The 17,963-nt window shown below is 41.4% G+C and overlaps 2 protein-coding genes across 5 annotated transcripts in view; both read right to left on the bottom strand.

Annotated features, from left to right (window-relative positions):
* The window catches only part of BTBD10 (BTB domain containing 10), a 46,207-nt gene extending 41,320 nt beyond the window's left edge, over nt 1-4,887 (bottom strand). Inside the window, exon 1 of one of the 4 annotated variants that reach the window (XM_038404625.2) lies at nt 4,634-4,887. The gene's annotated coding sequence lies outside the window, so the exon portion shown is untranslated. The remainder of the gene's footprint in view (nt 1-4,633) is intronic. The other 3 variants (XM_038404627.2, XM_043515729.1, XM_038404628.2) reach the window with 3 other exon arrangements.
* Nucleotides 4,888-14,410: 9,523 nt separating this feature from the next.
* PTH (parathyroid hormone) lies at nt 14,411-15,159 on the bottom strand. The gene is made up of 2 exons (XM_038404630.2): nt 15,066-15,159; nt 14,411-14,699 (listed from the first exon to the last, which is right to left on the bottom strand). The coding sequence occupies exons 1-2, from the start codon at nt 15,149-15,151 to the stop codon at nt 14,411-14,413; spliced, it is 375 nt and encodes a 124-aa protein (XP_038260558.1). The 5' UTR covers nt 15,152-15,159.
* Nucleotides 15,160-17,963: the final 2,804 nt, after the last annotated feature.

Raw genomic sequence — 17,963 nt, forward strand, 5'->3', positions numbered from 1 at the left:
ATGCCCAGTGGGGCCAAAATTTTGACAAAAGTCACACTATTAAATATTCCAAATTTCTAAGTTAAAACACTTAACTTCCCAAAAGGGACAGACAGTCAGTTTGCTGCTCAGTGCCTACAGTTGTCAGAAGAATATGAATAGCAGTTGAACTGCATTCCTTTATATATCCTTAGCTGGGATGAGATGAGGAGATCAGCAGGTGTGCTTACAGTCCCAATGAAATCTGCTTTGTAAGAAGTTCCAAGTGAGCATTTGCCACTGGTGCGCGCACACATCCAACCTCACCTACTGTGAAGATCCATGTCTGTTGAATAAATTTGCTGTAGACTTAAGTACACATTCTCCTATGTAAAAGCTACTTTATGTGACTGTATATCAACCATAATTACTTATAAAATGTTACTAAATTGACACTGATCAAGCCTAATTGATAAACATACCCTGCAATACAGCATTAACTAACATTAGGTTAGGTGAGATGCAAGTAATTCAGAACTTAAAATAGCACCCATGTACTCTACAGTGATGTTAAGAAAACTTCCCCTCATGAATAAACAATAGGTGGCAGTAGAGTGAAACTGACAACATTCTCCCCTGTGTAACAGCATATGTAGAACAGTCCTAAATTTCACTTTATTGCTACTTGCAAGAGTTATAGAAGAGAAGTGTCTAGTCTCACAACAGCACACACCTAAAAGCTTGTCCTCCTACTTTTCAAAGGACATCAATAAATCAGCTCAATGAAATTCAGTCAGTCACTGAGCTTGCTCCTATTGATTTCAATGGAAGCAGGAGTGGACTCATCCTACACGAAAGCAAAATCTTACCAGCTATTGCAGGACCAAATAGAATAGCAACTCATAGGTTAATCACTCATCTCCAAACTTATTTGCAGAGCTAGAAGTCAAAAGGCCAGTCACAGCTATCAATTGTTCAACTGCCTCAATAAGTAAGAATAACATTCCAGCAGAACCATAATTAGCTTAATACTACTCAACACCAGTGACAAAAGGATCATGGAATAAACTCTGACTCACTGCCCAAGAACCAGGAAGGGTTTATAAAAGAGGAAGTTGCAGCAATCAATGAGCTAATGGAGGGGAGGAAAACTTTTTGGCCTGAGGGCCACATCGGGGTTGCAAAACTGTATGGAGGGCCAGATAGGGGAGGCTGTGCCTCCCCAAACAGCCTAGCCCCCCATGCCCTATCTGCACCTCCCACTTCCCACCCCGACTGCTCCCCTCAGAAGTCCCAACCCATCCAACCCCCCCTTCTCCTTGTCCCCTGACCGCCCCCCCCCAGGACCCCATGCCCCTAACCGCCCCCCCATCTAACCTGCACCCTGCTCCCTGTCCCCTGACTGCCCCAAGCCCTATCCAAATCCCCGCCCCGACAGGCCTCCCACACCTATCCAACCCCTCCCCCCCACGTTCTCCGTCCTCTGACTAACCCCCCCACCCCCCCAAAAACTCTGCCCCAACCAACTGCTCCCTGTCCCCTGACTATCCCCCGGGACTCCCGCCCTTTATCCAACCCCCCGCTCCCCACCCCCTTACCATGCCACTCAGAGCAGCAGGAGCTCCCAGCCCCGCCACCCGGCTGGAGCCAGCCACACCACCTCACTGCCCAGCAGGAGCGGCGGGCCAGAGCACTGGCGGAGTGGCGAGGTGAGGCTGCGGGGGAAGGAGGACAGCAGGGGAGGGGCCGGGGGCTAGCCTCTTCAGCCAGAAGTTCAGGGGCCGGGCAGGATGGTCCCACAGGCTATTTGAGGCCCATGGGCCGTAGTTTGCCCACCTCTGAGCTAACGGGTATTTCTACACAGCAAAGGAAAACCTGCAGCTGGCCCATGCCAGCCAACTCTGGCTTGCAGGGCTCAGACTGCAGGGCTGTTTCAGGCTGAAGTCAAGGCTCTGGGACACTTGTGGGGTAGGAGGGTCCCATAGCTCAGGCTCCAGCCCGAGCCCAGAAGTCTACACAGCAATGGAACAGCCCCTGAGCCCAAGCCGGCTGGCATGAGCAAGCCACAGGTTTTTCTTTGAGTAGACATACACATGAGGTTTTGGGCAAAAGTTTTAGCTTTGTGGATGGAAGAAAATGTCCAGTCTTAGAGATGCCATCCAGGGAAAAAACTGCTAGATTTAGACAGCCTGGATATGTGGGAGTGGAAAGAGAATAAGTCAGAGATGAAACCAAGACTGCAGTCCGAGTAAAAGAGATGGCAGCTGTGGACAACAACAGCACTAAGAAAGAGAGAAGTTAGGGAAGTGAGGGGAGAAAACAGTTCTGTTTTGACTACACTGTCAGGTTGAACTGAGAAATGTATATACCATCATTGTTTGTGATGTTACTGTAGCTTGTTGGTCCCAGGACATGAGACAAACAAGGTGGATTAGGCTTGAATGCTTGTCCATTCCACCAAGAGAAGTTGGTCCAATAAATGACATTACCTCACCTACCTTGTCTCTCTCAAATGTATATACTTATGGTGATGTAGAAAGATTTTAGTCTGGATAGAAGGAGGCAGGTGTGAAGATCTGTAAATCTGCATAATGATAACTAGAGCCCTGCTTTTGAATGAGATCACCAAGATATAATGAGAAGAGGGGGAAGAGGAATCCAAGAGCCTTGTAGTACCGCCACTAAATGTTGAAGCAGGGATGAGGAGTATCCTGTGAATGAAACACTGAAGAAGCAGTCTCAAGTAAGAGGAGAACCAGTAGAAGACAGAGCCATTGCAAGCCAAAGGAAGGACAAGATTTTAAGAGCATGACTGATGTTAAAGTCAGTCAACAGATAAGAGTGACAAAGATGGAGTACTTGTTCGTGAATTTTGGTGAGACCTAGTTAGATGAGTGAAGTGGGCATTTCCCAAATTGGAAAGGGGCAAGGATGGAGTTGAAGGAAAAGAACTCCAGACAGGTGTTAGATGACATTCCATGAGCTTAGAGATGAAATGGAGTAAGGAGATGAAGTGACAGCTGGAGAGATGAATGGGGTTGCAGGTGGGTTTTTATGCTACACTGCTTGCAGCATTGGTGAGCGACTGCATTTCACTCATCCAAAAACTTGCAATTCCATTTTGTCAAAGCAATTTTGTCAGAATGCAACATTGTGTATTTCAGGCACCACCACAGCATAACTAAGCGCATCTTCCAAAACAGACACACGCTTCAGGGCAAAGAGGCACTCTCAATAGTTTCAGGAAGCTCAGCGGAAAAGCTGGAGCTGCTGAAGAAAACATCAGAACTAAGACTTCATCAAGGTAAGGCAGAGTTGCTAGTCAATCAGTACGTTCACCATTATATGTCTTATGGCAGTGGTTTTCAACCTGTGGTTTGTGGATTCCTGGGGTCCACAGACTATGTCTGAGACTTCCATTTGAAATTTAGGGGTTTGCAAATGAAAAAAGTTTGAAAGCCACCATCTCATGGTACTACAATAGGATTTCACTGTAAAACATTGACAAATTCAACATCACCAAAAACAAATCACAAATCCAAAAGAATCAGGGACAGGCTACAGTCTTAGCAACACCCCACTCATTGTTTTTATCTAGCCACCCATTGAGAGTAGTTCATTTTGGTGTTGAGAGAGCAGCCCCAAAAGCTAAGTGCTCTGCTTTAAGCGGCTGTACACAAAGAAACCTTTCACTGTTCACTAGACATCACTGGGACAAAGGGATGTTAATTTTATAGGAACCTGCAGAACTGTCCTATACCGTTTAATCACTGGTTTCAGAGTAGCAGCCGTGTTAGTCTGTATTCGCAAAAAGAAAAGGAGGACTTGTGGCACCTTAGAGACTAAGGAATTTATTAGAGCATAAGCTTTCGTGAGCTACAGTATCCGATGCATCCGATGAAGTGAGCTGTAGCTCACGAAAGCTTATGCTCAAATAAATTCGTTAGTCTCTAAGGTGCCACAAGTCCTCCGTTTAATCACTGGTTTTAACTGGCACACAAGAGAAAGAGCTCCTTTCAATCCCCAACAGGAAATGCAATTCTGACACGTGACAGAAAACCTTCATTAACACTAGGTATTACTAACATCTCCAACCACTTCATTCAAAAGCTACCAGTATGACGAGCCAACCAAGGGCCTCAGGAAACAACTCCACTATTCATCTTCCCGGAAGGCAAGATATCAAATGTACACAGAGTACCTCAGGAACGGTTATTTATAACGAAGCAGCACCTTACAGTCAGTAACAGCAAACCTGCTACGGCGGAGGAAGAATGGTCAGTGCTTTAAAGGGCCCAAAGCAGGAAACTGAAAGGGGAGGAGTCATTTATCTACACTCCTGCCACCCCCAGCCTCTGCCTCAGCCCCAGGGACACCCCACTTGTGCGCCCCGCAGCTCTGCCTGCTTCCCCACCTCTACAACCCCGAAGCCTCCCCGCCCGGAACCTCCAGCCTCCTCCCCAACACAGCTCCGCTCCCCCTCGGCCCGGCTCCACAGCCCACTCCCGGCCACGGCTTCACTCCCCACAACCCGCCTGCCCCGCTCCACAGACCGGTTTCGCCCCCTCCCCGCTCCCCAGCCATCCAACCCCACTGCCGCGACCTCGCTCCCCATCCTCTCAGCCCCCGCCTGCCCGGGGGGAGGGGGAGGGGGTCCGGCCGACCTCGCACCTACCCCGCCAGGTTCCACGACTACGGCCGCCTCGCTACCAGGCCGCTCCTGCACCTCCCAGGCCGCTCGGCCTCGGCTCGGCCGCCGCAAGCTCCTCCTCTCGCGAGAGAGGAGGAGGAAACGGGAAAGGGGTGAAATATCGCGAGGTTTGCGCCGAACGTGACGTATTGTATGGGAGAGCGGGGGGCGCGCAGCGGGCTTGCTACTTTCCAGGCTCTCCCCAGGCGAAAGCGGGGAAGGGAGGGGAGGGGAGGGGGGGAGCGCGGGGACGCTATCGGATGAAACCGAAAACGAGGTCGAGGGGCGTGTCTGTCGCCTGGGCGACGTCCGGTGTTGGAGAGTGCGGGCGGGGGAGCCGGGTGTGCTAGCGGGACGTCCCCGGTCTCCATGGTGACAGGGTGGCCCCCGGAGCCGCTGGCGGCAGAAGTGGGACAGGCCGCGGGAGGAGATGGGGGCGGAGGGGGGAGGGGAAAGTAGCGTGGGGGCGGTGCAGCGGCAAGTGAGAGACGGAGGAGCGGGTGGAGGAAGGCAGCGTGCGGGGAGATGGGGCTGCGAGAGCGCGACCTGGAGACGCCGCACAGAGGAGCTTCTCCAGGGGAGCCGAGCAGGCGCGTGGACGGGGGGGGGGGGGGGGGAGATTGACGGGCAGGAGCTGCCCCCTCAGCTTTGGCACAGCAGGTGACAGACCATGGGGGGCGGGAATGAACCTCACAACCGGGAGATTCTTCGTTCTCCGTGGCAGCTGCCGGTCTTGGTGATGGCAGTGCGGTGAGGAGGGCGACAAGCTTGGTAACGATGATCCTTGGCTCATCCAGCCTCTGTTAGCGTGGCTATAGGGGGCGTATAAGAACCTATAGACAGGTCGCTAGCCTGCTGTCAGTTCCACCCACTCGGCTGGCCGGCATCTCCTCCCAGCGGTCAGACTGCAAAGAGTTACAAAACATCATTCTGTAAGTAAGAATGACGGGCAGGCCCTGAAAACGGAGACGTGCCCCTGTTGTTTTAGGGGGTCAGCATTATTGGCCCAATTTGGCCTACCACCTGTAATTTGTGGCTGGAAGCGATGTCATTTTGCCACACGCTCCGAACTTCGGGATATGGTGTGATGCTCTTGAATTATGATCACAAGATCACCCAAGCTGATGAGTTTTCATATGCTTGTCGTTTTGAAACCAATACCACCACAGTGTTAGATTTGGATCCTGGAATTTGAATCTGAATACCCTGGTAAATTGAGAGGGTCTAGATCTGTGGGTTACGATTTTGGCCCAATTCACAAAGTATAGTGATAAAGGAGGAAGTGGAGATGTAGATATATCAGTTCAGTAGCTATGAAATTACTCTGTTCTCCCCCATCTATATGGATCTTTATGTTTCTCAGAGCAAGAAAAAAATGGATAGAAACTAGATTACTGATGGTGGAAAACCCAAGCTGAGGCATACAAGTTGAAGCACAAATAACTTCTACATGCCTGCGTTCATAGATTCTCTCCTTTCGTCTCCCTACAAACATGCTCAAAAGCTGTGGGGGTGAGTTGCTTCATCGCTCTGTTTACATAACACAACCCAGCATTTCTTGCATAGAGGTGCATTCATCCTTTTTCACTGAGCTCACCCATATCCAAGGTTTATAGAGATACCTGGAACTGAACATCAGCTACATGTCTAACATCATGACACCTTCCTTCCCCTCATTTGGTCCATTTAGAAGTCCTAGACATACTAATCAAGAGCTAGTCATTGCTGTCTGGAGAAGGAGAGAGAATAGTAACTAGGAATCCTTGTAATAGAAGCTTCAACACCATGTTTGAAAAAGGGATATTACCTCCCACCTTAAAACCTGCTATAGTCTTCCATTCCTAAAGAAACCTTTATGAGACATAACAGATCTAACTTGGTACCAAATGTATTTCTTAGCAAGCTAATCACACAGCAAGCAAGTACAAACTCCAAGCCAATCTTAGATCCTCTCCATTCTGGCCAGAAATAAATGTGAAACAGTGCAGGTGATGCAGATGAATAGTCTCCTGCAATCCATGGACAAAGAACATCTGTTCCCATACTCTTAGACCTCACTGTTATACGATACTCTGTCCCACTTAAGAGATGAGACAAGGGTCAAGGGAAATGCTCAGAAATCTTTCCTTGAAGGCTATAATGGGAGGGTGCTGCTGGACAACTGCTTTTCCACCACCACTTTTTCCGTATTTACATATAGATGCTATGAGAAACTGACACTTTATGCAAAAAGAAAAGGAGTACTTGTGGCACCTTTAGAGACTAACAAATTTATTAGAGCATAAGCTTTCGTCCACCAAATGCATCTGATGAAGTGAGCTGTAGCTCACAAAAGCTTATGTTCTAATAAATTTGTTAGTCTCTAAGGTGCCACAAGTACTCCTTTTCTTTTTGCGAATACAGACTAACACGGCTGCTACTCTGAAACCTGACACTTTATGGGCTCAAATGCCAATGATGTGCAAATGATGCTTGACTCCCTTAATCCTTTACAATATACCATCTTGCAGCTATCTCCATGTCTAGCAGAGATTAGCATATAGATGAGAAAAGAGTTGGCTGATGTTAAATCTAAACAAAATGAAGGTTAAATCTGATCAAGAGAGGGCCTCTACTACCTCCCAGTTCATTTCAAGAATGAATTAAAAATCCTATTATTAATTCATAAATCCTTTAATAGACTGGGATTGTGCTATCTCAGGGATCACCTATCCATCCATGACTCTCCTAGACAGTTATTGTTATGTTCTACATGCTAGACAAGCTCAGTTGTTTGGTGCATGCTCCATATGGGAGGAGAATAAACTGACCGCAAGCCTACGTGCATTCAGGTCTAAACTCAATGCTCACCTCTTTTCTAAGGATCTTATCCAGTATTATTATTAATTAAGTATTTTATATTAGGGTATTGTGCAGGCTGATACCTCAGTTACCCCCATTGTACTGGGCATTATACAAACACATACAAAAACAGTCAATTCACCAAAGAATTTACAGTCTAAAACCAGTGACATCTTCTCCCTTGGAAAGCTGGAAGAAGAGGATGGAGAGAGAGGAAGAAGAAAGAGAAGGAAAAATATTTGCAGTGCAGGGAGATGAAAAGAATAGAGCCCCCTTTGGACACAATCTTACACATTTTATTAATTATTCATTTCTTAGAACCATGTAATACGAACTGTGGCCGTATGCCTGATAGATGGAGATAGAATTGTTCCAGTAACATGCGTGACAACCTGAGTTTGGGGGGTACCAGGTATGAGAATGCATTGCTAGCATTCACTTTGCAAAGGATGATGTCAAACTAGTGGAGAAAGTTCACCAAATTGACTCTGATTCCAGAGATTGAAACTCAATATAATCTTTGCCTGGTTTGCTCTTTAAAGTTTGCTCTAAAGTTTCAGTGTGTTTATATCTCTGGCCTTGCCTAATGCATTATCAGGGCTGAGTTTTTGGAACTAACCTTTTCAGATAGGGAATCATTAACAAATAAGTTTTAAACTTTACATGAGATGTGTCCATGAAGCTTTTCTCCCTTATAACTTTAAATGGCATATGAGAAAAACTGGAAGCTGAACTACTGAATGCAACAAAATGTGATTCAGTTAAATGAGCTCTCTCTTTCTGTCCTTTAAAAACAGAGAGGTAAACCAGACTATTCTGGAAATCCATCATTAGGACAATAAAATGCCAACAAAGCTAGCACAAAAGACAAAGTAATTAGAATCAAGAATGTGCTACCTAGGCAAGGAGTCAAATAGTATATGCTGTTTAACAGCAGTCTCAGCAATATTCAACAGTAGTATTTAGAGGAGACAATGCCAGCAGCAGCAAAAACAACAGTAGTTTTCTCAACTGACCTTACAATTTCTTCAGTTTTTATTGGAGTATATTTTGTATGCTTTGATTGCTGTACTATCGTTCTGCTTCCCCGGAAGTAAAACAATTATTAGTTATTCGTTCTGCACAGCTTTTGGAATTTCTTTTTTGGGAGTATTCATAACCTCTTTAGGACTGGCAGGAGTCAGCATTTGCCATGATTGCTGATTTAATTATGCCCGTTGTTTCAATAATAATTCAGTAGTGATTCATATATGGAATATTTATGTAATAAATTCAGGATACAGTATTTCCTTTCTGCCTGCAGGCAACATAGTAGTTTCAAAATTAGGAGCGTGATTCTACACACTCTCCATGGGAGAGGCCTTGAGCATGGTGTTGCATTCCTGGCTATCTTGGGTAATAGCCATTGATGGATTTATCCTCCATGAATTTACCTAATTGATTTTTTTTACCCATTTATACTTTTGGCCTTTACAACATCCCCCTGACAATCAGTTCCACGGGTTGACTGAGCATTGTGTGAAGAAGTACTTCCAGTTGTTTTAAACCTGCTGCCTATTTATTTCTTTGGGTAATCCCTAGTTCTTGTGTTATGAAAAAGTGTAAATAACATTTCCTTATTCACTTTCTTCACACTGTTCATGATTGTATAGATCTCTATTATATTCCCTCCTTAGTCGTCTCTTTTCTAAATTGAACAGTCCCAGTCATTTCAACCTCTCCTTATATAGAAGCTGTTCCATACACCAATCATTTTCGTTGTCCTTCTCTGCATCTTTTCCATTCTAATATATATATTTTTGAGAGATGGTGATCAGAACTACACACAGTATTCAAACTATGGGTGTACCATAGATTTATATAGTGGCATTATGGTATGTTCTGTTTTATTATCTCTCTTAATGGTTGCTAACATTGTCAGCTTTTTTGGCTGCTGCTGCACATTGAATAAATGTTTTCGGAGAACTATCCGGGATGATTCCAAGATCTCTTTCTTGAGTTAATTAACAGCTAATTTAGATCCCATCATTTTGTAAGTATAGTTGGGATTATTTTTTTCCAGTGCACATTACTTGCACTTATCAACACAGAATTTCATCTGTCATTTGGTTGCCCAGTCACCCAGTTTTGTCAGATCCCTTTATAACTCTTTGCAGTTAGCTTTGGACTTATCTATCTTGACTAATTTTGTATCATCTGCAGATTTTGTCACTTCACTGTTTAACCCTTTTTCCATATCATTTAGGAATATTTTGAATAACACAGGTCCCAGTCCGGATCCTTGGAGGACCCCACTACTTACCTCTCTCCATTGTGAAAACTGACCATTTATTCCTACGCCTTGTTTCCTATCTTTTAACCAGTTACCGATTCATGAGAGGACCCTCCATCTTATCCTATGACCTCTTACTTTGCTTAAGAGCTTTTGGTAATGGATTTTATCAAAAGCTTTCTGAAAGTCCAAGTACACTGTATCAACTGTCTCACCCTTGTCCACCTGCTTGTTGACATCCTCAAAGAATTTTAATAGATTGATGAGGCATGATTTCCCTTTACAAAAGCCATGTTTACTCTTCCTCAACATATCATCTTTATCTGTTTGTCTGATAATTTTACACTTTCAACCAATCTGCTTGGCATTGAAGTTAGGCTCACTGTTTGTTGTTGCCAGGATCGCTTCTGGAGACTTTTTTTTAAAATCAGTATTACATTAACCACCCTCCAGTCATCTTTTACAGAGGCTGATTTAAGTGGTGGGTTGCAGTTAGTAGTTCTGCAATTTCATATTTGAATTCCTTCAGAACCCTTGGAGGAATACCATCTGATACTCGTGACTTATTAATTTGTTCCAAAACCTTCTCTATTGACACCTCAATCTGGGACAGTTTGTCAGATTTGTCACCTAAAAAGAATGGCTCAGGTGTGGGGATCTCCTCCATATCCATTGCAGTGAAGACTGATGCAAAGAATCCCCTCCCCCAACGCCCCCCAACGGTCTTCTCTTCCTTGAGTGCTCCTTTCGCACTTTGATTGTCCAATGACCCCGCTGACTGTTTCACAGGTTCCTACTTCTGATGTACTTAAAAAAAATTGCTGTTAGTTTTTGTGTCCTTAGCTAGTTGATCTTCAAATTCTTTCTTGGCCTGTCTTCTTATACTTTTACTCTTGACTTGCCAGAGTTTATACTCTTTTCTATTTTCCTCACTAAGATTTGACTTCCAATTTTTAAAGGATGCCTTTTTGCCTCTTTTACTTTTCTGTTTATCCATGGTAGCATTTTTTTGGTCCTCTTACTGTTTTTTTATTTGGGGTATACATTTTGTTTGAGCTTCTGTTAAATAGTTTCCATGTCATTTGCAGGCCTTTCACCCTTGTGACTGCTCCTTTTAATTTCTAAAAAGAAAAGGAGTACTTGTGGCACCTTAGAGACTAACAAATTTATTTGAGCATAAGCTTTCATGAGCTACAGCTCACTTCATCGGATGCTGTAGCTCACGAAATCTTATGCTCAAATAAATTTGTTAGTCTCTAAGGTGCCACAAATACTCTTTTTCTTTTTGCAAATACAGATTAACATGGCTGCTACTCTGAAACCTTTTAATTTCTGTTTAACTAGCTTCTTTGTTTTTATATAGTTGCCTTTTTTGATGTTAAATGCTATTATGGTGGGTTTCTTTGGCATTTTTCTCCCTACATGGATATTACATTTAATTACATTATGGTTGCTGTTACTGAACAGTTCAGCTATATTCACCTTTTGTACCAGATCCTGTGCCCCACATAGGACTAAATCAAGAATTGCCTCTTCCCTTGTGGGTCCCAGGACAAGGTGCTCCAAGAAGCAGTCATTTATGGTGTCTAGAAATTTTATCTCTGCATCCCTTTCTGAGGATAGTTGAAATACCACATTATTATTATTATGTTTTCTGCCATTGTAGCCTCTCTACTCTCCCTGAGCATTTCAGTCCTGTCACTATCCTAGTCAGGTGGTCTGTAGTATATTCCTACTGCTATACTATTATTGTTCAAGCATGGACTTTCTGTTCATAGAGTCTATGGTACAGTTTGATTCATTTAAGATGTCTACTTTATTTGACTCTATGCTTTCTTTCATATATAGTGCCACTCCCCAACCAGCACAATCTACTCTGTAATTTCTATGTATTTCGTACTCTAATATTGCTGTGTCACATTGATTATCCTTATTCCACCAAGTTTCCACGATGCCTATTATATCAATATCCTCATTTAATACGAGGCACTCTAGTTCACCCATCATCCATTTTAGTAGTTAGACTTCTAACATTTGTATATAAACACTTGTACACTTTATCCATATTCAGTTGCTTGCCATCATGTGGTATATTTAAATGGGATTTATGTTTGACTGTTCCTCAGTAGGAGCTTCTTTCCTATCCTCTTTACTAGGATATAGAGTTCCCCCTTTAATATATTCATTCCTAAGGGATGTCTTCACCCAAACCACATGGTCCTCTGCACTTGTCAGCTTTCCCCCAGCTCTTAGTTTTAAAAAAATCTTCTACAACCTTTTTAATTTTTTATGCCAGCAGTCTGATTCTATTTTGGTTTAGGTGGATCCCATCCTTCCTGTATAAGTTCCCCCTTTCCCAAAAGGTTCCCCGGTTCCTAATAAACCTAAAACCTTCCTCTCTACACTATCATCTCATCCGCGCATTTACCGATATAAATACTGACAGGAAAATCAGAGTTCATTATGCTTTATAATAATGTCCAAGAGCTTTTGGTCCATTTTATTTGGTGATACATAAGCGAGACATAGGTACAAAAATGCAATTTTATTCCTTTATAAGTTATGCACAAACATACAACAAAAGAATAAATAGAAGGTGCACTTTAAGGCCCCAGTCCCACAAATAGATGTACTATCATAGAACCCTTCGCGTACTATTCTCCGTAATGGGACTTTGTGCAGGTGTAGGGTCTGCATTAGCGCATCATCTGTTTGTAGCATTAGGGCCTTTACATTAGTAAAGGTATAGTCAAGATAACGAAATACAGTTCACTAGTTGCAAGTACATTTCTAATTTGCAGAAGATTTGAATTTATATTTTGAAATTATTATTTATTATTTGTTCACTGGTTTCCCAAAGTGTGAAGGCACCAAACAGACAAATAAACGTTACTGGGAACAGGGAAGGTTCTAGGGGCATGCAAGCAGGGCAGTTGCCCTGGGTGCCAACTTCTAGGGAGCGCTGTGCTGTTGTTACCCACTCTGCCTTTATCTTTTGCTCTATGTTCTGCCTGGCTGGCCATTTTCCATTTGTTTCGTTGATTGGCCAGCCCTTTTTGCCCCCCCTCCCCTTGGCCATTGCAGGGAGTGGATGGTGTTGAAAATGTTTACTTCCGTGGCTGGCAAAATGGCTAGGGAACATGGGGAAAGCCAGGCTGGCTGAGACCAATAGTTCATCTCATCTAGTCCAGTATCTGGTTCTGATAGTGCTCTGTAATAGATGCTTTGGAGGAAGGTGCAATAAACTCCACAGCAGACAATTATGAAAAACATTACCTGTAGGAAAAGTTTCTTCCTAAACTCCATTAGTCAGAAGTATGTTTATGCTCCAAAGCATATGCTCCAAACCTTCAATTCATGAGGGTTTATATCCCTTCCAAAATTCAGGTTAAGGATTTTTTGTTTGCTATTCTTTTTTTATCCTTACAATTTTACTTATAGACCTTTTTGTTATTCATAAAAATGTCCAGTCTTTTTTTGAATTCTGCTAAGCTCTCAGCCTCTGTGGAATATTGTGGCAATGATTTCCACAGGCTAATGGGAACCCATTGCAAAGATTTTAGAATCTGTTACCCCATTCTGTAAATACTTATGCCTGCACATGAGTAACATTACCCATATGAACTATTAGTCCTACATGCATCAAGTTACTCACATATGGGGCCTAAGATAACTTACAGACAATTTAGAGAGTGAATAATTTATAGACGAGAGAGGATTCAAATATTTTGTACGATTTTGGTTTTAATTTTAATTGTCTGATCCATACCTCATTCCCACTTTGTGTTACCTAACCTCACACCTAGATCCATGCCACTACATCTCCTTTTATTGTTTATGTTATAAATCCTATGCTTTTGGCCTTTGTTGGGTAATTAAACCTTTCCCTTATTTTAATATTATATTTAACCCTTGATTTTTCTATTTTTTATAGAATTAGTTTTAATTCTAGCCCTTTCCTTTTAATAATTCATAATGTTTGTTTTTCCTGTGTTTATATTTTACCTTACTTTATAATATTTTTTAAATTAAAATCCTCTTTTTTTATTTTTATGTGTAATTAACATTTCCCAGATCTTAGCCTGATCTTGTAAATGGACGTGAGCTTAACTTTATGCATTGTGAGTGGAAGATCAATGGGACTGGTCGCTTTGTGTAGAGTGAAGCACATGTTTAAGTCCCTATAGAACTGGTGCCCTTTTTATTATGGGGTCAGATTCTGCCATCCTCATTTAGGTTGATTGGTAATTTATTCTGTAGAGGATTCCACTGGGTTAAGATACTACTCAATGTAAGAGTGGTAAAACCTGGTCTTAAATTATTTTAACTCTGCCTTTTTTGTAACTATTTATATTTAAACCTCCTTCTTGTTTGGTTTTTTAAACATACATTTTTTTTAAACGTTGGAAATAAATGGAACACATTAGCCATTGAATTAGATATTCAAAAATTATCAACATTTGAGATGGGTGCATACGGACAATCTCTTAATCTAGGTTTGTGAAGGACCTAGCTGAATAGAGCTGCAGTCTTGGTTGGGGCCTCTAGGAACAAATGTAATACAAATAATAAATAATAATAAAATGCCCTAGTTGCTCAGTGACTTACAGACATGTGCTTACTTGGACAGATACAATGCTATGCCTCTTTCACTGGGACTTTGTTTTTAAGAGTATGTTGTCCATGTAAGCTTTGTCCAGAACAACAGGTTTCTTCTGCACTGCTGCCTGCAAACGCTCAGGAAGCAGCCTCTGACTTCTGATCTCTCCCAGAACAATATCATCCTTCTTTCGGGGCCTCTGGGTCCTAGCATCCACCAGTGCCTCAGGAGCACTGTGCACATCCTGCAGTTTCAGCTGAAGCCAATCCTGTCTCTCCACAGTATGCAGGTGCTCCCCAAGATTGTGCATCAGTTGCATCTCACTCACTGACCTCTTCCTATATGAAGGGTGAACAAAGTAACAATCTCATAATGGCCTTTCCTTCAATTCTTGATCTCCACTAAAGCCCAAGTTTGGGAACTTTTGGGAGGAAGTGCAAGGTACATTTATTCAATCTGGATTTTTTACCCAGGAGGGGATATACTGTCTGCTGGTGGGAGGGGAAATAGTGATATTTAATTGGTGGTGGATTTATTAGTGGGAGGAGGGTTAGAAGAGGGAAACGGTCTAGTTTTGTGGCATTGTTTATTTTAATTCTTGTACTTGATGTCAGATTTCAGATGATGATAGGCAGGTAATCAATCAAGTAAAGAATATTAGTAAAAAATCCCCAAATTCAAAAAATGTATAGCAATATACTTACGTTGCTGGTCTTCCATTAGATTTTGCAAAGAAACAAATTGCATATACAACAACTGCAGTCTTAGCCATACCTTTGACAGAAATCATGTTAACTATAAGGATAAAAAGAAGGAAATTTGTAAATCTATGACAGGTTTCAGAGTAGCAGCCGTGTTAGTCTGTATTCGCAAAAAGAAAAGGAGTACTTGTGGCACCTTAGAGACTAACAAATTTATTAGAGCATAAGCTTTCGTGAGCTACAGCTCACTTCATCGGATGCATTTGGTGGAAAACTGATGTGAGCTGTAGCTCACGAAAGCTTATGCTCTAATAAATTTGTTAGTCTCTAAGGTGCCACAAGTACTCCTTTTCTTTTTGTAAATCTATGTTTCAAATAATTTCAAACCAGTTGAACTAGGGGTACAGTTAGGGTTAGGTACAGAGAAAAGTGTTGAACACGTATATAGTCAGAAAAGAGATTGTGTAAAAATGTTTTTCACATGTAGTGGATACAACAAGGGATTTAGGTATCAGAAGAACTGGATTCTATTCCTTAATTTTTATAATGACTTTAAGTACAATCTTGGGCAAGTCTCTTAACTGCTGTATGCCTCAATTACCCCATGTTATCATCAGCATAATAATACCCACCATTTTAATATCTTTGGATTCAAAGCCGTGTTTAGTTGCAAAGTATTATTATTTATTATTAATTTCTGTCTCATGGAGATATTTGTAAAGCTCCTTGAAATACCTGCATACAGCTATGTAAATATAAAGTATTAGATTTTGTCTGCCTCTTGTGTGTCACTAAACTTTGCTGATAGAACCAAGAACCTTGAGTCTCTTATGGCAGCTTTGCATTGGCATAACTACTGAGGTTAGTGTTGTTAGTCCCTGTATAACCTGATGTGAGAAAAATCAGAATTGGGCCCCAAGTTTTTACAGTTTCTAGTACTACATAGGTCATATCGCTATGGAAGAGAGAAGGATTTTATTTTGCTTTGCACATCAACAAAATTGTCAGAATATTTAGTACTGGTGATGGCAGAAATAACTTTGAATTTCAGATTCCAATTTGAGTTCTTAGTGGTGATAGCTAGAAAAACATCTTTTGAGTTGTAAATAAAACAAATTTGATGTGAAGTATCTGAGGCAGAATAAATATAGAACCCTCCAATGCCATTTTTACAGTTACTTTCCTGTTTGATTTTTACAGTTTTACAGTAGGTCAGAAAAGCATTTACAGCACCATGTTTTACATCAGAGCATGAATATGCTCCAAGCACAGCATCTAACTCACTATTTTAAATCCATTGGTTGAATTCACTTTGAGTTATTTCTTTAATCCATCATCATAGGTGAATTTTATTCATTTAACTGAATTTTTAAAAGCTGATTCAGTTAACAATCTTAAAAACAGCATATTTTCACTTTCATTCCATTTTTATGCTTAAGCTAATCAGAAAACAAAATACATAAACTCAATTATAATTTGTTATTAAAATCATTTATCTAGTGTATCCTAAAAGAAAATATGGCATACTTACCAAATAATGTCTTAAGCAGGTTTCTGCTTCTGATAAGTCAGCAGCTGACTGTCTTCTGATGTAGAGTATATTTAAAGACTACTGAATTGGTCTAGTGGACCCCTTAAATGTAACTTTAAAATAGAACTTCTTAGTAACTAAGAAGCCCTTTTATTGTCTCAGTTGATGTCACTCCCAACACACGCCCCCTTGATCCTCATCCAATCCTCATCCAATCTTATGGTTTTTTGTTTATTGAGCATTTAAAGAAAGAGAGAGAAAGGAAAGGTTAGGCTAAAAGAAAGTATCCTGGGTAACTGTGAAGGAGTTTGACTTTTGGAGAATCTGAATTTGGGTTACGAGGAAAATGCAAGTAAAGAAATTATGTCAGTGTCTTAATTTATTGATCAGTTTCAAATGTTAATGAGTCAACAGATGACTAAAGTTAGTAATTTGAAAGTGAAGTGCAATGACCAAATAAAGTAAATGTCATGTTTCAGTAGCCTTTACTTTTCAACCCTTAAATAGCCTTATCTAGACTACTGTAAAAAGAAAAGGAGTACTTGTGGCACCTTAGAGACTAACAAATTTATTTGAGCATAAGCTTTCGTGAGCTACAGCTCACTTCATTGGCTGCATTTGGTGGAAAATCCAAATATGCTCAAATAAATTTGTTAGTCTCTAAGGTGCCACAAGTACTCCTTTTCTTTTTGCGAATACAGACTAACACGGCTGCTACTCTGAAACCTAGATAACTGTGTTATTTAATAAAAAAGAAAGAAAAACTATTTTCAGTTGATAACTTTAATTCAGTATTGAAACTTGATTTCAGTGTACACGTTGCAAAATAGAACAGATTAATGAAATGGATCAAATATTCAAATATTTTAATAGCTAAATTGCGATTTCTATTTGACCCACTCTGTTTCTTAGTTTTACAAAAGGATTTCTGACCCTTGTTATTCCTTACCCATCTAACAAAGGGGAGATAGTTAGGATTGATATCCTCAACTGCACACTGTGGCCCCAGTTCAGCAGGGTACTTAAGCACATACCTAACTTTAAGCATGTGAGTTGTCCCATTGACTTGCTGAATTTGGGCCACAGTCCTGACTAACTACTTTTTTGAGATAAATTAAGTAATATATAAAGATTGAAAATAATATATAGTAAAAGATTGCACCAATGTAGTAGTGTTCAATAGAATTTCAGTATTGATGTGAAAATGTATGTGGGCACAGGTATGTCATATATAAAAAAAGTCTACATCTGACCATAATCTATACAATTTCAAATATCTAAGGTCCCATCCTGAAGTCGGTGAAAGCAAGGTAGGATCCTAAAGTAGGTTGATTGAATAACATCATCTTGCTGTTTGATAAGGTATACAT

The sequence above is a fragment of the Dermochelys coriacea genome, chromosome 6 (assembly GCF_009764565.3).
Source record: "Dermochelys coriacea isolate rDerCor1 chromosome 6, rDerCor1.pri.v4, whole genome shotgun sequence".
NCBI classification, from domain to species: domain Eukaryota; kingdom Metazoa; phylum Chordata; order Testudines; family Dermochelyidae; genus Dermochelys; species Dermochelys coriacea.